Source organism: Mizuhopecten yessoensis, unplaced genomic scaffold, assembly GCF_002113885.1.
Source record: "Mizuhopecten yessoensis strain PY_sf001 unplaced genomic scaffold, ASM211388v2 scaffold9507, whole genome shotgun sequence".
In the NCBI taxonomy this organism is placed as follows: domain Eukaryota; kingdom Metazoa; phylum Mollusca; class Bivalvia; order Pectinida; family Pectinidae; genus Mizuhopecten; species Mizuhopecten yessoensis.
In genome coordinates, this window is record NW_018408082.1 from 44,633 (window position 1) to 72,047 (window position 27,415).

At 37.7% G+C, this 27,415-nt stretch overlaps 1 protein-coding gene across 2 annotated transcripts; it reads left to right on the top strand.

Moving 5' to 3' along the window:
- On the top strand, nt 1-27,415 carry LOC110458247. Of its 2 annotated transcripts, none has more exons than XM_021509859.1 (8): nt 1-550; nt 8,055-9,102; nt 13,772-13,847; nt 16,923-19,531; nt 21,694-21,874; nt 22,211-22,501; nt 23,737-24,008; nt 25,084-27,415. In XM_021509859.1, the coding sequence occupies exons 1-8, from the start codon at nt 158-160 to the stop codon at nt 25,278-25,280; spliced, it is 5,067 nt and encodes a 1,688-aa protein (XP_021365534.1). In that variant the 5' UTR covers nt 1-157; the 3' UTR covers nt 25,281-27,415. The 2 variants fall into 2 exon arrangements, with proteins under 2 accessions (XP_021365534.1, XP_021365535.1); XM_021509860.1 differs by having other exon boundaries at nt 8,058-9,102.

A 27,415-nucleotide genomic window follows, 5' to 3' on the forward strand; every position in this document is an offset into this window, starting at 1 on the left:
TACCTGTGACAGCGTGCACTAACAATGGATAGGTGGTGTTTACCTCGGGATGTCAAACGGATTAAAATATCAATCATATGCACGAAAACTTGAAAATGGAAGTAAGCCTCGTGATGATTAAATTGTGTGTGTTTGTTAAAATAGGTAAAGAAATGAAATGTATTCCAGAAACAGAAGATACCGTTCCTCCCCTCACAGTTTACACCTGTCTTCAGATAACATAAATACCTCAGGTAAACATGTTGACACACCTCCACGTGATATTTATCTGGATCTCGTAACATCGTCAAGACTTCTAGATGAGCGTCTTAGCAGAAGATTCAGTGATCGCCATTACCATGGAGATGGATCTGCTGCAGAGAGCAGGAATGACAGAGACTCTGACAGCAGAGGAGATGGGGTATCTGAGTGGGGGACCCGCAATGCCTCCAGCTTTGAACCCCCCAGGGTCAGTACAGACAGCTACATCCCCTATGGAGCTCGGTCCAGACCACCAGAGAGGGGGAAATGGTTGGCTTACGCTAAAAATATCAAACCACGAAAGCAACGGGTAAGACATATTTATATATGAAATCTATTTCGGCTTATCATTCAACTTACTTTTTGTCAGAGAAAAAAGGGCTTTCTCTAAAGGTAGAGAGTTCCAATTTTCTGTCTTGCATCTCTAATGAAGAAGAAACCAAATTGTTTTGGCATATTTCTGGCTTGAAGTTACTTAATGCCCATTAACAATAGTTATACTACATCATTATATATAGACAGGTCATCACTGTAACATATGTTATCTATATACAGGTCATCACAGTAACATGTTATATATACAGGTCATCACAGTAACATGTTATATATAAACTGCATGTCATCACAGTAACATGTTATAGATAACATGTTACTGTGATGACCTGTATATGTAACATGTTACTGTGATGACCTGTATATATATCATGTTACTGTGATGACCTGTATATATATCATGTTACTGTGATGACCTGTATATAGATAACATGTTATCTATACACAGGTCATCACAGTAACATGTTATCTATATATACAGGTCATCCCAGTCACATGTTATATATAAACTGCATGTCATCACAGTAACATGTTATCTATACACAGGTCATCACAGTAACATGTTATCTATATACAGGTCATCACAGTTAACATGTTATCTATACACTGGTCATCACAGTAACATGTTATCTATACACAGGTCATCACAGTAACATGTTATATATACAGGTCACCACAGTAACATGTTATCTATAACATGTTATCTATGTATACAGGTCAACACAGTAACATGTTATATATACACAGGTCATCACTCTATACACTGGTCATCCCAGTAACATGTTATCGATATACAGGTCATCACATTAACATGTTATCTATACACAGGTCATCACAGTAACATGTTATCTATGTATACAGGTCATCACAGTAACATGTTATCTATATACAGGTCATCACAGTAACATGTTATCTATACACAGGTCATCACTGTAACATGTTATCTAACTGCATGTCATCACAGTAACATGTTATCTATACATAGGTCATCACAGTAACATGTTATCTATACACAGGGCATCACAGTAACATGTTATCTATACACAGGTCATCACAATAACATGTTATCTATACACAGGTCATCACTGTAACATGTTATCTATACACTGGTCACCACTCATCACAGTAACATGTTATCTATGTATACAGGTCATCACAGTAACATGATATCTATATACAGGTCATCACAGTAACATGTTAGCTATACACAGATCATCACAGTAACATGTTATCTATACACAGGGCATCACAGTAACATGTTATCTATGTATACAGGTCATCACAGTAACATGATATCTATATACAGGTCATCACAGTAACATGTTATATATAAACTGCATGTCATCACAGTAACATGTTATATATACACAGGTCACCAGAGTAACATGTTATCTATACACTGGTCACCACAGTAACATGTTATCTATACACAGATCATCACAGTAACATGTTATCTATACACAGGTCGTCACAGTAACATGTTATCTATATACAGGTCATCACAGTAACATGTTATATATACACAAGTCATCACAGTAACATGTTATATATACAGGTCACCACAGTAACATGTTATATATACACAGGTCATCACTGTAACATGTTATCTAACTGCATGTCATCACAGTAACATGTTATCTATACATAGGTCATCACAGTAACATGTTATCTATACACAGGGCATCACAGTAACATGTTATCTATACACAGGTCATCAGAGTAACATGTTATCTATACACAGGTCATCACTTTAACATGTTATCTATACACTGGGCACCACAGTAACATGTTATATATATACAGGTCATCACAGTAACATGTTATCTATATACTGGTCACCACAGTAACATGTTATCTATAAGTAACATGTTATCTATACACAGGTCATCACTTTAACATGTTATCTATACACTGGGCACCACAGTAACATGTTATATATATACAGGTCATCACAGTAACATGTTATCTATCCACAGGTCATCACAGTAACATGTTATATATACACAAGTCATCACAGTAACATGTTATATATACAGGTCACCACAGTAACATGTTATCTAGTATACACAGGTCATCACTGTAACATGTTATCTATACACTGGTCACCACTCATCACAGTAACATGTTATCTATGTATACAGGTCATCACAGTAACATGTTATCTATCCACAGGTCATCACAGTAACATGTTATATATATACAGGTCATCACAGTAACATGTTATCTATCCACAGGTCACCACAGTAACATGTTATATATACTCTGGTCACCACAGTAACATGTTATCTATATACAGGTCACCACAGTAACATGTTATATATACACTGGCCACCACAATAACATCTATACACAGGTCATCACAGTAACATGTTATATATATACAGGTCATCACAGTAACATGTTATCTATCCACAGGTCATCACAGTAACATGTTATATATACACAAGTCATCACAGTAACATGTTATATATACAGGTCACCACAGTAACATGTTATCTAGTATACACAGGTCATCACTGTAACATGTTATCTATACACTGGTCACCACAGTAACATGTTATCTATATACAGGTCATCACAGTAACATGTTATATATACACAAGTCATCACAGTAACATGTTATATATACAGGTCACCACAGTAACATGTTATCGATATACAGGTCATCACTGTAACATGTTCTCTATATACTGGTCACCACAGTAACATGTTATCTATATACAGGTCATCACAGTAACATGTTATCTATACACAGATCATCACAGTAACATGTTATCTATACACAGGTCATCACAGTAACATGTCATCTAGTATACACAGGTCATCACAGTAACATGTTATCTATACACAGGTCATCAGAGTAACATGTTATCTATACACAGGTCATCACAATAACATGTTATCTATACACAGGTCATCACTGTAACATGTTCTCTATATACTGGTCACCACAGTAACATGTTAACTATACACTGGTCACCACAGTAACAAGTTATATATACACAGGTCATCACAGTAACATGTTATCTATATACAGGTCACCACAGTAACATGTTATCTATATACAGGTCATCACTGTTACATGTTCTCTATATACTGGTCACCATTGTAACATGTTATCTATACACTGGTCACCACAGTAACATGTTATATATACACTGGTCACCACAGTAACATGTTATATATACACTGGCCACCACAGTAACATGTTATCTATACACTGGTCACCACAGTAACATGTTATCTATACACTGGTCATCACAGTAACATGTTATATATACACTGGTGACCACAGTAACATGTTATATTTATACAGGTCACCACAGTAACATGTTATATATACACAGGTCATCACAGTAACATGTTATCTATACACTGGTCACCACAGTAACATGTTATATATATACAGGTCACCACAGTAACATGTTATCTATACACTGGTCACCACAGTAACATGTTATCTATACACTGGTCACCACAGTAACATGTTATCTATACACTGGTCACCACAGTAACATGTTATATATATACAGGTCACCACAGTAACATGTTATCTATACACTGGTCACCACAGTAACATGTTGTTTTTAGGCGTGATTAGGTCCTGTTTTCAATGGGACATGGTAGTATTTTTTTTCAAAAATTCTTTTTACTTTTTTTCTCTTATTTGATTTCAATCAGATGATAATGCTGTGATGTTTTTGCCTATAGCTAGTTTTACAGGACAATACAGACTGCTTCCTTGGCAAGAAATGTGTTTTATTTTCCACAAATCAAGAAAAGAAAATGAGGAATTTTTCCCTATTCAATAAAAAATAAATAAATGTTATTTTGGTGAAGGAACGAACAGGCTGTCATAAAAATTTAGGGAGAAAAAACACAGCATGTACAACTGTATAGAATAATGACCTATATAGTTAACATCGTTGTTTTAGTTTTTAAGATGATTTTTCAGTATAATTCTGAATATTCCAAATTTTGATCACTGTGACAAATTTTGTCCAAAGACATCGGCTGACTGTCCCAGAACAATGAAATATCTCTGGTATGAGGATCAAAAGGGGAGGTAATGTAAGGTTATGTCTATGTCATTGGTCACGTCCTGACATAATATCTGTATCAGCTTGATTGTTAGCACTAACACCATTGTACAGGTGTCGTGTTATTTTACAGAACACAGGTACATTGTAATGTATAAGTTAAAGTCAGACCAGGTGTCAGAGATTTCAACAGGCCTTCAATCCTATATACAGCTAGTGTACAGAACAGTCACCAGCGATCGCTATCAATGTCAGCCATTGTAGTTAATTAGTACTGGTAATTAATCAAGGTACAGGTTACCTACCTATGTTGTGTATAAATGATAACCTGCTAGCTTTAATTCACACACGTATTGTCGTACATGTAACTTGTTGTCAGTGTGTTCCTCAGGCCCAATCTCCTGGGGCTGCACCAACTGCAATCTGCCCTGCACCCATCCACTTATTTGTATGCTGTTTTAAGAGATAATATTTTTGCCATTTCCACAAATATTGAATTTTAACATTTTGTATAGCATTGGGACAATTATATCTGTATGACCATGCTGGCAGTGACAGATAAATGGGCCATTTTGTACCCAACTCTTCACAATTAGCATCAATAATTACTACTATTTTTTATTACAATGGAGGTTTAGTTGAGCAATAACTTAACTGATCATCATATCAAAGTTTGATTTAAATACACAAACAATGTGAAAAACAAAAAATATTAGAGTAAAACTTTGATGTTACGTTTTTCCAAACTGATAAAGCTTATTAAAGTTAACTGATCGTCCACAAGGCAGTGATGATCATGATCAAAAAATCATACCAAGTCTACATAATGTACTAATGAACACATCAAAGGAAGTTGTTGACATTTACGTCTTTATGCTATTAAAAGATGCTGCCCAGGGCTCAAAGCTGTGCACTCAACATTAAAGTATTTTTGGGAGATCCATGGTTATAAAAGGATGTGAAGTTAGTTTCTAATTAAGCCATTTTTTTTAAATGGTAATTTTAAATATTGGGCCACACTGTACAGTTTGTTGACAGGGTCAGACTGATCTACACACAGGGATGTATGTCATGTATAACAGTACACAGGGATGTATGTCATGTATTACAGTACACAGGGATGTATGTCATGTATTACGGTACACAGGGATGTATGTCATGTATTACGGTACACAGAGATGTATGTCATGTATTACAGTACACAGGGATGTATGTCATGTATAACAGTACACAGTGATGTATGTCATGTATTACAGTACACAGAGATGTATGTCATGTATTACAGTACAAAGTGATGTATGTCATGTATTACAGTATACAGGGATGTATGTCATGTATTACAGTACACAGGGATGTATGTCATGTATTACAGTATACAGGGATGTATGTCATGTATAACAGTATACAGGAATGTATGTCATGTATAACAGTACACAGGGATGTATGTCATGTATAACAGTACACAGGGATGTATGTCATGTATTACAGTACACAGGGATGTATGTCATGTATTACAGTACACAGGGATGTATGTCATGTATTACAGTACACAGGGATGTATGTCATGTATTACAGTACACAGGGATGTATGTCATGTATTACAGTACACAGGGATGTATGTCATGTATTACAGTACACAGGGATGTATGTCATGTATTACAGTACACAGGGATGTATGTCATGTATTACAGTACACAGGGATGTATGTCATGTATTACAGTACACAGGGATGTATGTCATGTATTACAGTACACAGGGATGTATGTCATGTATTACAGTACACAGGGATGTATGTCATGTATTACAGTACACAGGGATGTATGTCATGTATTACAGTACACAGGGATGTATGTCATGTATTACAGTACACAGGGATGTATGTCATGTATTACAGTACACAGGGATGTATGTCATGTATTACAGTACACAGGGATGTATGTCATGTATTACAGTACACAGGGATGTATGTCATGTATTACAGTACACAGGGATGTATGTCATGTATTACAGTACACAGGGATGTATGTCATGTATTACAGTACACAGGGATGTATGTCATGTATTACAGTACACAGGGATGTATGTCATGTATTACAGTACACAGGGATGTATGTCATGTATAACAGTACACAGGGATGTATGTCATGTATTACAGTACACAGTGATGTATGTCATGTATTACAGTACACAGGGATGTATGTCATGTATTACAGTACACAGGGATGTATGTCATGTATTACAGTACACAGGGATGTATGTCATGTATTACAGTACACAGGGATGTATGTCATGTATTACAGTACACAGGGATGTATGTCATGTATTACAGTACACAGGGATGTATGTCATGTATTACAGTACACAGGGATGTATGTCATGTATTACAGTACACAGGGATGTATGTCATGTATTACAGTACACAGGGATGTATGTCATGTATTACAGTACACAGGGATGTATGTCATGTATTACAGTACACAGGGATGTATGTCATGTATTACAGTACACAGGGATGTATGTCATGTATTACAGTACACAGGGATGTATGTCATGTATTACAGTACACAGGGATGTATGTCATGTATTACAGTACACAGGGATGTATGTCATGTATTACAGTACACAGGGATGTATGTCATGTATAACAGTACACAGGGATGTATGTCATGTATTACAGTATACAGGGATGTATGTCATGTATAACAGTACACAGGGATGTATGTCATGTATTACAGTACACAGGGATGTATGTCATGTATTACGGTACACAGGGATGTATGTCATGTATTACGGTACACAGGAATGTATGTCATGTATTATGGTACACAAGGATGTATGTCATGTATTACGGTACACAGGGATGTATGTCATGTATTACGGTACACAGGGATGTATGTCATGTATTACGGTACACAGGGATGTATGTCATGTATTACGGTACACAGGGATGTATGTCATGTATTACGGTACACAGGGATGTATGTCATGTATTACAGTACACAGGGATGTATGTCATGTATAACAGTACACAGGGATGTATGTCATGTATAACAGTACACAGGGATGTATGTCATGTATTACAGTACACAGAGATGTACATTTGAATATGGGGCCAAAAACTTTGATTGTGCCAGACCAGGATTACAATCCTGGACCTCCAAACCAATATGATATCACTCTAAATAACTGAGCTACTTAGTCAATGGTAGTTACCTGACCCAGTCATGCTTCTGTTACACCCAAAATCAAATCTAAAGGGAGGTTACTGTTTGAACGAAAAGCTACAGTCACATTCTTCATTGTTTGCCTTCATTGGGACAGAGATCGTTAACATTTCACTGATGAGGATGTACTAGGTATAATGTAACAAGTTGCATGTAGTGTCTAGTAATGATTAGGGTGATCAATCAAGATAACCACTGTCCTTTTTTTACACTTCAGCAGGGATCTAATTTGACGAAGTCCCAGAGTATGGACAACATTGACATCTGCAGCAAGTATCCAAGATTACAAAATTCCAATTTTTATCAAAACCTCCATAAAAAATATCCTCAGGCTTTCCAACGCAGACTTTCAGCTGAAGCCAAGACACGCAGACCTTCTCGGCGCTTATTTAACTCCGGATTACATGTTCAGTTCCAAGATGATGTTTATGACTCAGAGGACACAAGGAGTGTGTGTTCTGAGAGACCTATGTCTGGTCTAGAGCGTGATTTAAGTGATTTTCTGAGCTATGGCAATCATCAGTATGATCGTGACTGTAAAACCAGTCCAACACCATCCATGATGTCAGACCGAACAGTGAAGGAACGCCTTAATGCGACATCCGACAGACTATATCACCTCTTGTACAATGGAGTCCCTCAAAGTCACTATAGAAACAGCTATGACCCTGGACTGACACCAAGGTCAGAGGTCACTCCAAGGGCACGCAGGTCAAGGACTAGTAGTGTGTCATCAGATTTACATGGCTTTGATGACCTTGACCACCTGTCATCACCAAGACACTTGGACCCATACCACAGTATACTAAATGCCAGTAGACTTGCACAGGAGGAACAAATACAATCTCTACAGAGGGAGCTGGAACTCAAGGACAGACAACTGAGGACATACAGACAGAAGCTTGACCTTGACACTCAGAGTATGCACAGCAGTGGCTCCAAACATTCTGAGGACCTTGACTCCTCATACACACGGGTGATCAGCCCAGACTCTCCCCCAGATAGTGCTATTGATGTAGACTCATCATCAATACAATCTGTTATCTCCATGGATACCAGATATCATCACAACACAGACAACTCCTCAACAGATGTCAAATACCCTAATGGATCAGATGCATTGGAGAAAAATGGAGATTTGCCAAATACTGATGCCAATTACTTTATGAATGACTTGGACAGTTTTACTCTCACTGATGTCATACTTGAGGTAGATGAGGAACATCTGGACATCGATACAGGTGGTACAGTGACCTCAAATAAAGGTATGTATTCATACTATTGTCTCCGCTAAGGAGTTTAATGCCAAGATGTGTCAAATATAAAGCAAGGTAGTAAAGGTTGTATAACCAGATCCTGCCATCTTAGAGCACAGAGTTACATTGCATTATAGATCAACTGAATAACATGTAAACAATACATTAATTCCCCATTGGTCCTACTGGAGGGGACTATATCACCAGTCAGTCAGACTTAGGACCCTTTTTATCATTGTGTCATTTTGTCACATTGGCGGGATGTATGATGGTAAAGTGATGTCTAACTTGGTGACAATAATACTTTGTCCAGACCAAAACTTACTTGCTTTCTATATGCAGGCTTTGCCAGGTATATATAGTAATTGATTCGTCCATGCATCTGTCAGTCCATTAGTCTGTCCTCTCTGCACCCCTGCAGGTGGGGGATCGGGGAAAAGAATACACCTGCTATTACCCACTGCATGTATAGTAGCAGGCGACTAATGTGGGAACCCCCTACAGAATTGGGGATTTGCTTTGGTGTCCTCTATTTGGGGACACAAAAGCGACTAATATAAATCTGCTGCACCCATTGCAAAATTTGGTATCTTTATCTTTCTTTCTACTTCTAACTACCTTTTATTTCCTATCGCCTTGCTTGGCAACACCTCACTTTTGGCTTTAATATTGAGCGTTTGCCCAGGTGAGAAGGCAATGGGTTCTGTCCCCAGGCCGGGACATACCAAAGTTCTAAAAATGGTAGTTGTTATTCCCTGCTTAACGTTCAGCATTTACGGGAATAGCAACAACTGGTTCACCCATTGTCAGTATAATGTGACTTGGCAGAATGCTGTGCTGGGTGCCTTCCACGTGGTGTTTCAGTGAGATAGCACTATAAAGTTGGCATCAGATCCACGTTATCACAAGGTGGCAATTCCAAGCACATCAACATACCCTGTCTCCTGCATACACACATGCAAGCACGCATACACTACACACACGGAGGCACGTCCTTAAATGACCTTAGCTGTTAATAGGATGTTACAAAAAATTAAACAAACCAAACCAATCCGTCCTGTCTGACTATGGTTTCTGGGGCATATCTCAGCCACTGTTTCACAAATTATCACTTAACATCATGGAAAGGCAGTGTTACTTACTTACTTACTGCCCTGTACGCCCAGTGGCGTGTAGGGCAGCAACGAAGCTCTTCCACATCTGTCTGTCATTTGCCATTCTCTGCAGAGTTCCCCAGGTCTGTTGGTGTTGACTTGCCTCTGCCTCTATGGTTCTCCTCAAGGTCATTTTAGGTCTTCCCCTCTTTCTCTTGCCTTCCGGTGTCCAGTGAAGTGCAGTTTTTGTTACTTCTTGTCTATCCTTTCGGAGAACATGGCCAAGCCACCTCCATCTTCTTCTCATGACAATTGTGGCCATATCTTTTTGGTGGCATCTTATGAGAAGATCTTGGTTTGTTACTTTTTCAGGCCAAAAGATACGTAATATCCTTCTCAAGCTTTTGGTGTGGAAGGTTGAAAGTTTGGTTTTATCTTGCTCCGTCATCCTCCAACACTCTGATCCATACAAAAGAACTGGTAGGACACAACTATTGTATAACTTGAGTTTGGTGCGGATGGTATACTGACCAGATCTCCAAACGTCCTGCAGATAATTTAGCGATGTTCTTACGAAAGGCAGTGTGTCACATCCTAAAATAAGGTCTTCAGTTTGACTATTGACCTTGACCTCAAGTACTAAAATAGTTGTTTCAAGAGTTAGAGCATATCTCCGCCTCTGTTTCATGAATTGGTATCATATTTTGTATATAGGAACATCATGAGAAGGTCATGTGTGTTGCATCTTAAAATGATGTCACTGTGACTAAAGTAGGACCTTTGATCTTGACCTGAAGTACTAATTTACAGTATAGTACAGGTTTCATTAATAGGCTTCAGACTTTGTAGATATGCAGTAAGCAGGGGTTTCTGTGAACCTACACTTTAAGTTTGCCGTCCTTCACCAACCGTACTTTACTAATGTATTTTGGGATGGTGGAGTGCTGTGCATAGGTTCTCATACCCCACTAAACAGAGTTGTAGCCCTTTGTTCAGTTTTGATACCAAAGTTTGTTCAGAGTATAAATATAACTCACTTACTATTTTACCGTCATTCACCATACTTGCTATACCAATGTATCTTAGGAAGGCGATTCTAAGTGCAAAACTTACACAGTAAAATAGTAAGTTACATGGCATGTGATAAGCTTAAGTGGAAATGTGATTTGTTGAGTCCACTTGTCCTACATCTGTCCATTATGGTGTTTGTGCATGGCGTATGTGGATGTATGGAAGTATGTGATATATATATAACAATGAGTAGTATTAAATTGTTCCTCCTTATGTTTGTGATGTACACTGACACCCAAACACTAACCTGTGTACTGTCGGCTGTGTGTATTGTGTCCAGTTGACAAAAGCCACTTCTAACCAGAGTCAATGTGATTTATAATATCAATTTTACACACCACACAGGCCAGTAGGTAAACATGGCCGGCCTAGGTTAAGATCTTGTGTGCCTTTTGCTGTCCTAATATGTTATCAAAACTTATTTGTACACCTAAGTCAACACACTGGGCATTCTAGGGATTTAACAGGCTGGTCAAGTAATAGTGTCGAATTACATTGTGTCCCAAAAATACTGTAGGAGATACTTGATGGGAAATATAACAGTATACATGTCAATATTTAAGTATAGTGGTATTTCACCGGGGTAGATGCATGGCTTCATTCAGTAAGAATTTCACAATGAAAGGATCCCATTAATACAAGAACTGAGTTTAAGTACACTGTACCTGCAGTGTAATAAAAAGCAATTTTGCAATCAGCAAAATTAAGTAGGTGTTTTTATAGCCCCACTTAGCTTTAGCTATATATATAGCCTGACATTACGGACTGTTTGACCAATTTAATCAGTGTTAGATGTTATTTATAAAATATAGAAGTAATACTGATGATCGGTGATGTATAAGATGTGTAATATATCAAATTTCTTGAGTCTTCAATTTAACAATTTGATTGTAGTGATTGCAAATGATATTTGTGGGATATTTTGCCTTTTTTTTCTAGCTTTTATTTTATAATGCAGCAGCATAGCAAGACTGAACGTGTTTTAAAGACACACATTAAGCTGAATAAGATATGCGCACATTTCAAATCACTAAGTTGAAATCTAAGACAGGTACTATAATAAAAAGTCCAAACATTTAAATTCCTGTACAGTCTAGATCTCCCTATTGTGGTCACAGCAAAAAACATTAGGGTGTGATAAAAGACATTTTTGACTGATATTTGACCGATATTTGACCGATATTCAGCGTGGAAATCAATATTTTTTAAACACCTAAGTTCTATTTATGCTTGGTTGTAAACCTGTCAGTGTAGCTGTTGAATGTGTGACTATATTGCAGTCATGTGGGTATAATCACAACAGGAAACCTGTTCATACTCTGTTTGACAGAATAAATAATTACTGGTGTTTAAACACAGCTATAGCCATGTATACCCAGATTTAAGTATGACTGAGCTTGCCCAGGTGACAATACTGACACACTAATTGGAAATCAAACTATTTGAACAGTACAAGTGTGAGGGTTAACTGGCTTCCTTGTGTAGTGATCAGGGGACAGGCTGCTACCTGTGAAGTATCAATATATATTGGTCTTCAGTTCACTTTGTCCGTCCATCCTAAATAAAGTCAGTATGTCACTTTGTCCATCCATCAGTAAGTCAGTATGTCACATTGTCCATCAGAAAATCAGTTTGTCACCTTTTCAATCCATCAGAAAGTCACTTTGTCACTTTGTCTGTCCATCAGTAAGTCAGTATGTCACTTTGTCCATCCATCAGAAAGTCAGTATGTCACTTTGTCCATCCATCAGTAAGTCAGTATGTCACATTGTCCATCAGAAAGTCAGTATGTCACTTTGTTCATCCATAAGTAAGTATGTCACTTTGTCCATCCATCAGAAAGTCAGTATGTCACTTTGTCCATTCATCAGAAAGTCAGTATGTCACTTTGTCCATCCATCAGAAAGTTAGTATGTCACTTTGTCCATCCACCAGCAAGTCAGTATGTCACTTTATCCATTCATCAGAAAGTCAGTATGTCACTTCGTCCATCCATCAGTGGAATTCCCTTGAAATTAAATGGTACTCCATGGAATTTGTACGAAGCAAAGGAAACTGGAAACTAGCTTTATAGTTCAAAAAAGTTCTTACTACTCGAGCAGTTGTAAAAATGTGTGTTATGATATGATCTACAAGTCATATTAATCAGAGAATGATTGGTGGTCTGACTTGTGTTGACTGGCATGATTCAAAGTTAGGCAAAGGTTTTGTTTGTATTAACACAGAAATACATTTTATGGACACTGACCTATACCCTATACTGGTAAGTATACAGGATCCTTACACACTCCACATACCAAACAGCATGACAGAGGAATCTCAGATGTCCATATAATAATATCGTGATTATGATCAAAGATCAGAAACACTATTATGGTTGTTGATTGGTTTAATAGTCCTTATAACTATGTCACATAATTAAGATAAGACATGTGTACCAGGATGGTTATTAATGTGATAGTAACTTATGTTACCAGGTATATGATAATGAAAAGTGTTATTTGTTTCTGTAGAAGATCTTGGTGTGACAGATGAAATAGAAAATGGTGGAGGGGTGACAGACAGGGTGTCACCAATACCTACCTCCAGGTGAGTTACATGTCCCAAATAAAACCTTCATTGTCATGTAATGAGTATACACATGGGTACACATATATACAGGTGTACATATGGTACACATATATACAGGTGTATATGGTACACATATATACAGGTGTATATGGTATGCACATATATAGGTGTATATGGTACACATTTATATATAGGTGTACATGGTACACATATATACAAGTGTATATGGTACTCATATATACAGGTGTACATGGTACACATATATACAGGTGTACATGGTACACATATATACAGGTGTATATGGTACACATATATACAGGTGTATATGGTATGCACATATATAGGTGTATATGGTACACATATATATATAGGTGTACATGGTACACATATATACAAGTGTATATGGTACACATATATACAGGTGTATATGGTACACCTATATACAGGTGTATATGGTACACATATAAACAGGTGTATATGGTACACATATATACAGGAGAATATGGTACACATATATACAGGTGTATATAATACACATATATACAGGTGTATATGGTACACCTAGATACAGGTGTATATGGTACACATATATACAGGTGTACATAGTACACATATATACAGGTGTATATGGTACTCATATATACAGGTGTACATGGTACACATATATACAGGTGGATATGGTACACATATATACAGGTGTATATAATACACATATATACAGGTGTATATGGTACACATATAAACAGGTGTATATGGTACACATATATACAGGGGTATATGGTATGCACATATATAGGTGTATATGGTACACATATATACATGTGTACATGGTACACATATATACAAGTGTATATGGTACACATATATACAGGTGTATATGGTACACATATATACATGTGTACATGGTACACATATATAGGTGTACATGGTATGCACATATATAAGTGTATATGGTACACATATATACAGGAGTACATGGTACACATATATACAGGTGTACATGGTACACATATATAGGTGTACATGGTATGCACATATATAGGTGTATATGGTACAGATATATACAGGTGTACATGGTACACATATATACAGGTGTATATGGTACACATATATACAGGTGAACATATGGTACACATATCTACAGGTGTACATATGGTACACATATATACATGTGTACATATGGTACACATATATACAGGTGTACATGGTACACATATATGCAAGTGTACATAAGGTACACATATATACAGGTGTACATGGTACACATATATACAAGTGTACATATGGTACACATATATACAGGTGTACATGGTACACATATACAAGTGTACATGGTACACATATAAACAGGTGTATATGGTACACATATGTACAGATGTACATGGTACACATATAAACAGGTGTATATGGTACACATATATACAGGTGTACATGGTATGCACATATATAGGTGTACATGGTATGCACATATATACAGGTGTACATGGTACACATATATACAGGTGTATATGGTACACATTTGTACAGATGTACATGGTACACATATAAACAGGTGTACATGATACACACATATATAGGTGTACATGATACACACATATGTAGGTGTACATGGTACACATATAAACAGGTAAAAATGCAGGTGTGTAGATTGGAACAAATACTGGTATGCAGATTGGTACAAATACGTGTGCAGATTGGTACAAATACAGATGTGCTGATTGGTAAAAATACAGGTGTGCAGATTTGTTTAAATACAGGTGTGTAGATTGGTCCAAATACAGGTGTGTAGATTGGTACAAATGCAGGTGTGCAGATTGGTCCAAATACAGGTGTGCATATTGGTAAAATACAGGCAATATTCAATCGCAACAAGCTCAGGATAGGTTGGGTTCTTTATTGTATGTCTACCGGTTTTGCCTGAACATGTGGGCTTCTTCAGGTCCTGAAGAAGCCCACATGTTCGGGCAAAACCGGTAGACATACAATAAAGAAACCAACCTATCCTGAGCTTTTTGTGATTGAATATTGCCTTTATAGTTTCCCGTTCCTCAATCGCCCTGCATACCCCTGGGTATCCAAGCAAGGGATAACGGAACCTACAGAACCTAGATCAGAAGTACGGCGTTGGCTCTACACCCGATGATTTGGTAAAATACAGGTGTACAGATTGGTTAAATATAGGCGTGCTGATTGGTATCAATACATGGGTACAGAGTGATTCAAATACAGTTGGGGTTGGGGGGGGGCATATAGTGTTGACCAAGTCCGTCCCATCCTGTCACCTTGCGTCCCATCGCATGGTGATTGAATGTTAACACTTTAACAACTTCATTCTTTGATTGATTTTGATCAAGGTCAAGTATGAAAATACCTCTGACAGATATCTCTGACAAGGCTGAGGTCACTGTTGCTGTATATAGAAAATCATCAAATCATTCATTGTCCTTACTCTTCATTTCTTAACAGTTTTTTCTCAAAGTTTATACAGCTTTTCAAGTATGAAAATACCTGTTTCAGGATTTTAAAATCAAGGCCAAGGTCACCATTGCTATTTATAGAAAATCTTCCAACTTTATATCAGATGGATATTGATCAAACTTTATACAAAGGTCAGGTATGATAATACCACAGCATCTTTGTGTTTCAGGGTTTGAAGGTCAATTAAATTTAAGGCCAAGGTCACTGTTGCTATATATAGAAAGTCATCAAACAATTCAGTGTCATCATTTTAACTACTGGATTTTATAACAGATTTTGATCAAAGTTTATACAGATTTAAGGTATGAGAATACCTTGGATGAGTTCCTATTTCAATGGTCATTGTTTCAGTTGCTATTCATAGAAACAATTTCTCTGTATTTCTCCATTTATCAACTTGAAGAATGATAATACCTTGGATGCATACATATTTCAGGGTGTCAAAATCAAAGTCCTTGTAACTATTTATTAGAAAATTATCAACCAATGAAACTAATTCCACATGGTGGTGGGGGGCATTCATGTCTTACAAACATTTTCTAGTTTCACATATATTAATTATGAACCATAGTACTGATATTGTGTAGTTTGTCCATTCAACACTTTATTTTACAGTTCCCCAGAGTCTGAGTCAGAGGCAATGATGCAAGCAATAGTACAGCAAACAATGTCAAGGATACCATCCAGTTCATCTGTCAAAGATCACAGTTTACCTGTCAATGATCACAGTTTACCTGTCAATGATCACAGTTTACCTGTCAATGATCCCAGTTCATCTGTCAACGATCACAGTTTACCTGTCAATGATCACAGTTTACCTGTCAACGATCACAGTTTACCTGTCAATGATCACAGTTCATCTGTCAACGATCACAGTTTACCAGAAAATGACTTTCACAGTACACCTGGCAACGACCTCCAGAATCTGTCAAGTGAACTCTCCATGGAAACGCCTGTTAACATTATGCATAATTCATCTGATGACTCACCAAGGCGTGACCTTCAGCATTCTCACTGCCATGACTCCACAAATAGGGATGCTCAGAACCAAACTTGTAGTCATGTCCATTTTGACGAGGAAGAAGATGACTCTGATCCACGTCTTGGAATGCCAGAGGTGAAAACTTATAACGAAACTCTGATCCAAGAACGTTACCATGAGAAACGCCAAAAATTTAAGTATCATGCTAAACGACATTGTATGACTCCTCCAGATAGTGCTCCCTTATACAGAAAAAAATGCCAAAGTGATGACCAGGTGTCTGTCTTATGTTCACCAAGACCTCCCAGTAGTTCAGGGATCAGCAGAAACAAAATACAAAAGTCTGGCATGCATCAGTCAAACCAAAGTTTAAATGTGGTCCCTGAAAAACAGGATTTAGGATCACGTAGGCTGGTGTCTGAATCGGACATCAGAAATGTTGGCTTAGAAAATCCTGGAATTTTTTTCTCAAAGTCCTCAAATACAGGATCAGTGTGGTCGTTTCAGTCCGACTTGTCAACTGACACTCTGGTGGCCTCTCAGCAAACCTTGACAGACCTTACAGAATCCTACCCAAAAGTCACGTTACATTCTCATTCACCCAGGAAGAAATTCCATTTTAAGAACATTTTCAAAGGTAAAAAAGGCCATTACAATCCATCTCAGGTAGAAGCCAATTTACCTGTGGATTTAGAGACTATGTTAAAACGGTCTTCTGAATCAGATTCATCTCTTAACCAGGAAGCAAACGAAACTTTCTACTCTGTGCAATATGAAAAGTCCAAAAACCATAGTCTTCATGCTGAAGATGTAGAATCAGGTGATCGCTCTGATAATGAAAGTCCTCAAATCAATAATAAACATCAAGGTGCTAGAGATCAGAACAACGTCAAGGAAGACGACTGCCATACTGCTGCACACTGCTCTACTGTAAATAGTACAAGTGACTGTCTGCCAGGTCAAGCAGTGCTGGGACCACCTCCTGCCTACAGCACACATCTGGAAGACAGCCAGCTGACCGCCTATGAAGCTGCCCTGGTCAATCTTGACCAGAATGGAGTGGACATTGATGAGTTGATAGAGAGTGACTTGGATAGTGTGTTCTCAGCTAAACCTGTGGTTATAGATTTACGGCAGAAAAATCAAAATAAGACTCAGGAAATAAGTGAGGGAAGGAGAGGTGAAGAAGGTGAGATTGGAACAGGTGAGATTGGAATAGGTGAGATAGGAATAGGTGAGACAGGAAAAGGTGAGACAGGAACTGGTGAGACAGGAACTGGTATGACAGGAACTGGTGAGACAGGAACTGGTGAGACTGGAACTGGTGTGACAGGAATAGGTGAGACAGGAATAGGTGAGACAGGAACTGGTGAGGGAACTCAGGAAGTAGAGCCTTTAGAGGTAGGAGGTGATCACACACAGGTAAAACAACAATCTGCTGTAGGAGAGGAGAAACAAGATGACTCGATAGATTCTGAGGATGAAGTGTTCACACATGATGACATGGAGACTACAAACCAAACACTTCCAGTAATGGTTGATCCAGGCAATCTCGGTCTAAGCAGGGAGGAATTAGAGCCAACACTGGCCACACAACCTGATGTTAATGGGACAAAAGAGAAAACAGTGCAATCTAAGATTATTAGTAACTCTCCTGTTGATAACACCAGTGATACGGACGAGGATAACACCAGTGATACGGACGAGGACAGTGAGGCGGATACAGTCAGTGATGGTGACAGTGGGAAGGTGGATATAGTGTCTGGGGTCAGTAGTAATGTGGATGTTTCTAGGGATGTGGAGTACAACACAGGAGCAAGTACAAGACACAACAAACAAGGTAACTCTGACAATTGGGTACCCATTCCAGGAAACCAGGGGCAAGGAGATCAGGGACCAGATCAAAAAGACCATGGACCAGAGCATGAAGACCAGGGATCAGAGCCTGAAGAACTGGAACCAGAGCAAGGAGGCCAGGGACGAGATCAAAAAGATCAGGGATCAGAGCAAGGAGACCAGGGATCAGAGCCTGAAGACCAGGGATCAGAGCCTGAAGAACTGGAACAAGAGCAAGGAGGCCAGGGACCAGAGCAAGGAGGCCAGGGACCAAAACACGAAAACCAGGGACCAGAGCAAGGAGTCAATACACAGGATATGGACCCAGCACCAGTAGAGGTTCCATACGCCACAGTGATTGTACACGGTGACTCCAGTGTCAGTCCAGGGACACAGGATAACTCAGGTAAGTGGTATTTATGTGGAGCAGTTCTAACACTTAGTGATGCTCAGTAGTGCTGTATTCAAACTAGTGAAATAATGGTACAGGTAAAGGGAAAATACCACTTAGCTAATACTATTCAAGTCAGTTAATATTCAGTTATCCTGTTTCTAAAGACTGAAACATGTCAACATCAATTAACCTCAGCAACATTACTATGTCAACACCAAAAAAATGTCAACACTAATGAGCATGTTAACACAAAAAAATGTCAACACTAATGAGCATGTTAACACAAAAAAATGTCAACATCAACTAGGATGTCAGCAACAAATATGTTAAAGCCAATCGCAATCGTACACCATTAACATGTAAATGTAAATAGTATATCAACACAATAACATGTTGACGTAAATAATACGTCAACACTTATCAGCATTTTAATACCATTAAACATGTGATCACCAATCAGAACATCAACACCAATGAACCCTTAATTTATTACCAGTTCTTTAATTTGAATGTCAGTATTAGCCTAGCGTCGTTGTTACTGTCAGTATTAGCCTAGCAACGTCGTTGTTACTGTCAGTATTAGCCTAGCGTCGTTGTTGCTGTCAGTATTAGCCTAGCGTCGTTGTTACTGTCAGTATTAGCCTAGCTTCGTTGTTACTGTCAGTATTAGCCTAGCGTCGTTGTTGCTGTCAGTATTAGCCTAGCTTCGTTGTTGCTTTCAGTATTAGCCTAGCGTCATTGTTACTGTCAGTATTAGCCTAGCATCGTTGTTGCTTTCAGTATTAGCCTAGCTTCGTTGTTGCTGTCAGTATTAGCCTAGCTTCGTTGTTGCTTTCAGTATTAGCCTACCGTCACTGTTACTGTCAGTATTAGCCTAGCTTCATTGTTGCTGTCAGTATTAGCCTAGCGTCGTTGTTACTGTCAGTATTAGCCTAGCATCGTTGTTACTGTCAGTATTAGCCTAGCGTCGTTGTTGCTGTCAGTATTAGCCTAGCTTCGTTGTTGCTTTCAGTATTAGCCTACCGTCACTGTTACTGTCAGTATTAGCCTAGCTTCATTGTTGCTGTCAGTATTAGCCTAGCGTCGTTGTTACTGTCAGTATTAGCCTAGCATCGTTGTTGCTGTCAGTATTAGCCTAGCTTCGTTGTTGCTGTCAGTATTAGCCTAGCGTCGTTGTTACTGTCAGTATTAGCCTAGCATCGTTGTTGCTGTCAGTATTAGCCTAGCTTCGTTGTTGCTGTCAGTATTAGCCTAGCTTCGTTGTTGCTTTCAGTATTAGCCTAGCGTCGTTGTTACTGTCAGTATTAGCCTAGCATCGTTGTTGCTGTCAGTATTAGCCTAGCTTCGTTGTTGCTGTCAGTATTAGCCTAGCTTCGTTGTTGCTTTCAGTATTAGCCTAGCGTCGTTGTTACTGTCAGTATTAGCCTAGCATCGTTGTTGCTGTCAGTATTAGCCTAGCTTCGTTGTTGCTGTCAGTATTAGCCTAGCTTCGTTGTTGCTTTCAGTATTAGCCTAGCGTCGTTGTTACTGTCAGTATTAGCCTAGCATCGTTGTTGCTGTCAGTATTAGCCTAGCTTCGTTGTTGCTGTCAGTATTAGCCTAGCTTCGTTGTTGCTGTCAGTATTAGCCTAGCGTCGTTGTTACTGTCAGTATTAGCCTAGCGTCGTTGTTACTGTCAGTATTAGCCTAGCGTCGTTGTTACTGTCAGTATTAGCCTAGCGTCGTTGTTACTGTCAGTATTAGCCTAGCATTGTTGTTGCTGTCAGTATTAGCCTAGCTTCATTGTTGCTGTCAGTATTAGCCTAGCATCGTTGTTGCTGTCAGTATTATGTCAGTATTAGCCTAGCGTCGTTGTTACTGTCAGAATTAGCCTAGCGTCATTGTTACTGTCAGTATTAGCCTAGCATCGTTGTTGCTGTCAGTATTATGTCAGTATTAGCCTAGCGTCGTTGTTACTGTAAGTATTAGCCTAGCTTCGTTGTTGCTTTCAGTATTAGCCACGCGTCGTTGTTACTGTCAGTATTAACTCAGGAGTATTGTTCCTAGTCCTTGCTGTAGTCCTGTAGGTTTCCAATGTTCCAAGTAAATGTGAAAACAAGCATTTCTATAAATAGTGCTACCATTTACATATAAGAATAATATATTTTTTGGGTACATATGAAATTTATCTTCAGATTCAAACAACTGTGCTGAATTGGACCTCTGTATCAAAACTCTGGAAACAGAAAATACTAAAGCCAGGGGAGATAACCAAATAAAGCAGTTTTCCTTCGTAGCAGCAGGTAGTCACGTGGATGATAGTATCACTGTGTTGGACGAAAGCACTCCCCCCGTACCAAAGAGGGCATACCAAAGGTAGGTAACCCTATCACTCATTTACACGAGAAGGTGGAATAACTGAAATATAAATTCGTGCAGATGTTACAGCAATAATTTAATTACAACAAATAGGGATTGCTGGTTTTGTTTGTAAGACGGGCTCACAACTCAAGTATTCAAATTTTACACCAAATATTTCGTTTAAGAAGTATCCTTCAGCTTTGACTTTACATCTATAACATGGTTCTTATTTTATAAACTGGTCGAAAAAAATTATTGATGTTAACAACATGAATGCTATTTTATCAAAATGAATATTTGTAATAGAATATTAACCGAGATAAAAAAAAGTTGTTGATGATTGTTTTACAGGGAGGAGAGTAACTTAGTGAGGAGTAAGGAACTGAGCGCGTCAAAACAGTCACTCAGTGACAAGGTCAGGTCATCTGCCAAGAGCAAGTTCAAGGCCATCCGTAAAGCAGTCAGTCTGGACAAGGGCCTGAACAAGGCAGGGGAAGACAACTCTGATGACATCAAAAAGGACAAAAATAAGGAGAAGAAGAAGTCAGGCTTTAAAATGCCCAAGATCAAAGCTGCTCTGTTCACCAGAAAGAAGAAATCCAAACCACCCATGGCTCCAGTCTCTACTGCTGGAAAGGAAAGGTAAGGTACACATGTTCTCATCACCAGAATGTTGTTTCTAGTTGTGTGTGTGTTAAATCTAGATGGTTACATGTGTAGTTGGTTATATTTGTAGTTAGTTATAGTTTAGTTGGTTATATGTGTAGTTGGTTATAGTTTAGTTGGTTATATGTGTAGTTGGTGATAGTTTAGTTGGTTATATGTTTAGTTGGTTATAGTTTAGTTGGTTATATGTGTAGTTGGTTATAGTTTAGTTGGTTATATGTGTAGTCGGTTATATGTGTAGTTGGTTATAGTTTGGTTGGTTATATGTGTAGTTGGTTATAGTTTAGTTTGTTATATGTGTAGTTGGTTATAGTTTAGTTTGTTATATGTGTAGTTGGTTATATGTGTAGTTGGATATAGTTTAGTTGGTTATATGTGTAGTCGGTTATAGTTTAGTTGGTTATATGTGTTGTTGGTTATAGTTTAGTTGGTTATATGTGCAGTTGGTTATATGTGTAGTTGGTTATATGTTTAGTTGGTTATAGTTTAGTTGGTTATTGTTTAGTTGGTTATAAGTGTAGTTGGTTATAGTTTCGTTGGTTATATGTGTAGTTGGTTATAGTTTAGTTTGTTATATGTGTAGTTGGTTATAGTTTACTTGGTGATATGTGTAGCTGGTTATATGTGTAGTTGGTTATATGTTTAGTTGGTTATAGTTTAGTTGGTTACATGTGTAGTTGGTTATAGTTTAGTTGGTGATATGTGTAGTTGGTTATATGTGTAGTTGGTGATAGTTTTGTTGGTTATATGTTTAGTTGGTTATAGTTTAGTTGGTTACATGTGTAGTCGGTTATAGTTTAGTTGGTTATATGTGTTGTTGGTTATAGTTTAGTTGGTTATATGTCTAGTTGGTTATAGTTTAGTTGGTTATATGTCTAGTTGGTTATAGTTTAGTTGGTTATATGTGCAGTTGGTTATATGTGTAGTTGGTTATATGAGTAGTTGGTTATATGTGTAGTTGGTTATAGTTTAGTTTGTTATATGTGTAGTTGGTTATAGTTTAGTTTGTTATATGTGTAGTTGGTTATATGTGTAGTTGGTTATAGTTTAGTTGGTTATTGTTTAGTTGGTTATAAGTGTAGTTGGTTATAGTTTAGTTGGTTATATGTGTAGTTGGTTATAGTTTAGTTGTTTATGTGTGTAGTCAGTTTGTGTGTATTTTATTATGTGTGTATTTCATTATGTGTACTCTTTATTTTATTTCATTCCAGTGTTGACACCAAAACTCCACCAGAAAAAGCTAAAAATGATCAAGGTCAGAAACAACAAGGTCAACGAGGAGGTTATGTGGGGAAAGTTTCCTCATGTCAGTCCCTGGAGTCCCTGGACAGCACACCGGATGCTGGCCTGGTGGAGAGTAATGGCCCCCTCGGCAAGCTCCTCAAACTCAATCAGGACGGAACACAGGTCATCCAAATCCACAAACCAAAACACGGGCCAGTTGGATTCTTCATTGCCAGGGGCAATGCTCAGTTTAATCATGGTATGTTGTGTTATTTATGAGATTAAATGCCCTGTTATTTTGTTGTAAAGTTCATGTGTAAACCCCTTAACTGTGGCCGTAATATTACAGTAAATCTCAATAATCACTCAACCATGTCTGTAACATAACGGTATATCTCAATAATCACTCAACCATGTCTGTAATATAACAGTAAATCTCAATAATCACTCAACCATGTCTGTAACATAACAGTAAATCTCAATAATCATTCAACCATGTCTGTAACATAACAGTAAATCTCAATAATCACTCAACCATGTCTTTTATACACAACAAAAACGATAAAACAACAGTTTACCTGTTTATTACAATTCAAGATATTTAAATGAGGCAGTTAGCAAGATAAAAAGAAAATACAAACTTATACTTTGGCGTATCAGGGGCTACTCACTCAACACTATAAGCTAACTATATACAATACTACAAAAACAAACGTGTACTGTCGAGGTAGCCTCCTAAGCAAAGAAAGAGGCCACAAGGAAAAAATGTATTCTCAGCAATATATTTTAAGTAGGCCAGACAACTCTTGAGCGATTCAAGACAGGTCAAGACAGGCCAAATGTAAATATCTAGTGAACATTCTTGAGCGAATCAAGACAGTATACATGTAGATATCTAGAGCAAACCCTTGAGCGATTCAAGAGCTGCATATAAAATACTCATAAGTAATAAAGAAAACTTTTAAGCGATTTAAAAGCAGAGAGCTTTGCCTTGAGCGATTCAAGAGAGGCAAACTGACCACCAGACTTAAGCGATTTAAGAGCTGGCAAGACGAAACTCCGGAGCGATTCAAGAGCCTAGTAGTATCAAGAAAATACCGAAAAATTAAAGCAAAAGCAGTAAAATAATCAACAGATAAGTAAATAATATTACAGAAAAGTATTGGGGGGAAAATTCCCCAGGAATTAAAACCCAAATGGAACGAAATGAGGAATTGGAAATTACTAGTGAGTGAGAGCCCCCAATACTTAATATAAACTAGGTAATAATAACTAAAATTGAAGATTGAGGTATAAGTAACATATTTCAGTAAATCTCAATCTGTCATTTACAGGAGTGTTTGTGTCACGGTTCAGCGAGGGTCCACAGGAAGCCATGTACTCCGGTCTGTTGAGTGTAGGAGACGAGATACTGGAGATAAATAAGTTTGTGCTGAGAGACCTGGCCCTTGATGATATTTATGATATCATGGCTGCCAAAGAAACGCTGGTGATGACCATCCTACCATTAATGGCACGCAAAGATGTGTGATACACGCTTCAGTGTGGAAGCTACTGTATCCCATAATCCAACATCAATTCCAGACCAATCAGCATTCCTACAGCACCTAGTACTCTGTACTACTTTTATGTCTTACCTGATATTTTATATATAAATCATTGTTTAAGGTACATACTTTTCTTGCCAATGACATTTTTACTGCATCAAGTTAAAGGTTTTATTTACTTACCACAACGACATTCAGAATGTATAGAATTTCTATACCAGTATGGTATTTTAAATTTTACTTTAAGACAATGTTGTACTCCATTTATGCTGATTTTATCAGAGTTTGTGTGTATTGACCAGTGTTAGCAGGTCAGTAAGACTTTGAGGACCAGTGTTTGCATTGATGGTCAGTAAGACTTTGAGGACCAGTGTTTGAGGGTCAGTAAGGTTATAAAACAGGAACAGTCAAAATCCTCACCAAAAATTCATCATTCAAATCAATACACATCCTAGCTCAATCTCTGACATAATTGTCAAGTTTGAATGGATTAAGTAATCTAAAGAGCATAATGTCGCAGAATTTATGTAAAAGATGTATTGTAAATTAGGTATATTAATACACTCTTGTTTAAGGTCACTAGAACTACTACAGTGCAGTAGACTTACAACCTCTGATGTCAGCGTATACCTACATGTAGTGGGCACAGACGTATGACCTTTTGTGTTGTGTATATTGGGTAGAGGGAGTCTATGACCCACGATCTCTTGTGTTACTTTAAACTATAGGATATATTGACCTTTGCCTGCTTGTTTTACCAAATGATATAGTGGTATCATTATGACATTTGACCTCTTTCAGTGGTGAAGAGGTATTATGACCTCTGGTGTTGCTATATAGCATAGCTGTATTACGATCACTTACATTGAGTTATATAATGATTTAGGACAATAGATGGTGACGTTCCTGTATAGTTCTCTATAGTATAGTGGTACTATGGTATAGGACAACAGATGGAGATGTCCTGTATAGTTCTCTATAGTATAGTGGTACTATGGTATAGGACAATAGATGGAGACATTCCTGTATAGTTATCTATAGTATAGTGGTACTATGGTATAGGACTATAGATGGAGACATTCCTGTATAGTTCTCTATAGTATAATGGTACTATGGTATAGGACAATAGATGGAGACGTTCCTGTATAGTTCCCTATAGTATAGTGGTACTAATTGGTATAGGACAAAAGATTGAGACATTCCTGTATAGTTATCTATAGTATAGTGGTACTATGGGATAGGACAATAGATGGAGACGTTCCTGTATAGTTATCTATAGTATAGTGGTACTATGGGATAGGACAATAGATGGAGACGTTCCTGTATAGTTATCTATAGTATAGTGGTACTATTGTATAGGACAATAGATGGAGACGTTCCTGTATAGTTCCCTATAGTATAGTGGTACTATGGTATAGGACAACAGATGGAGACGTTCCTGTATAGTTCTCTATAGTATAGTGGTCCTATGGTATAGGACAATAGATGGAGACATTCCTGTATACTTCTCTGTAGTAGAGTGGTACTATGGTATAGGACAATAGATGGAGACATTCCTGTATACTTCTCTATAGTAGAGTGGTACTATGGTATAGGACAATAGATGGAGACGTTCCTGTATAGTTCTCTATAGTATAGGTGGTACTATGGTAAAGGACAATAGATAGAGACATTCCTGTATAGTTCTCTATAGTATAGTGGTACTATGGTATAGGACAATATATGGAGATGTTCCTATATAGTTCTCTATGGTATAGTGGTACTATGGTATAGGACAATAGATGAAGACATTCCTGTATAGTTCTCTATAGTATAGTGGTACTATGGTATAGTGGTACTATGGTATAGTGGTACTATGGTATAGAACAATAGATGGAGACGTTCCTGTATAGTTCTCAATAGTATAGTGGTACTATGGTATAGGACAAAGATAAAGACGTTCCTGTAGAGTTCTCTATAGTATAGTGGTATTATGGTATAGGACAATAGATGGATACGTTCCTGTACAGTTCTCTATAGTATAGTGGTACTCTGGTATAGTGGTACTATGGTATAGAACAATAGATGGAGACGTTCTTGTATAGTTCTCAATAGTATAGTGGTCCTATGGTATAGGACA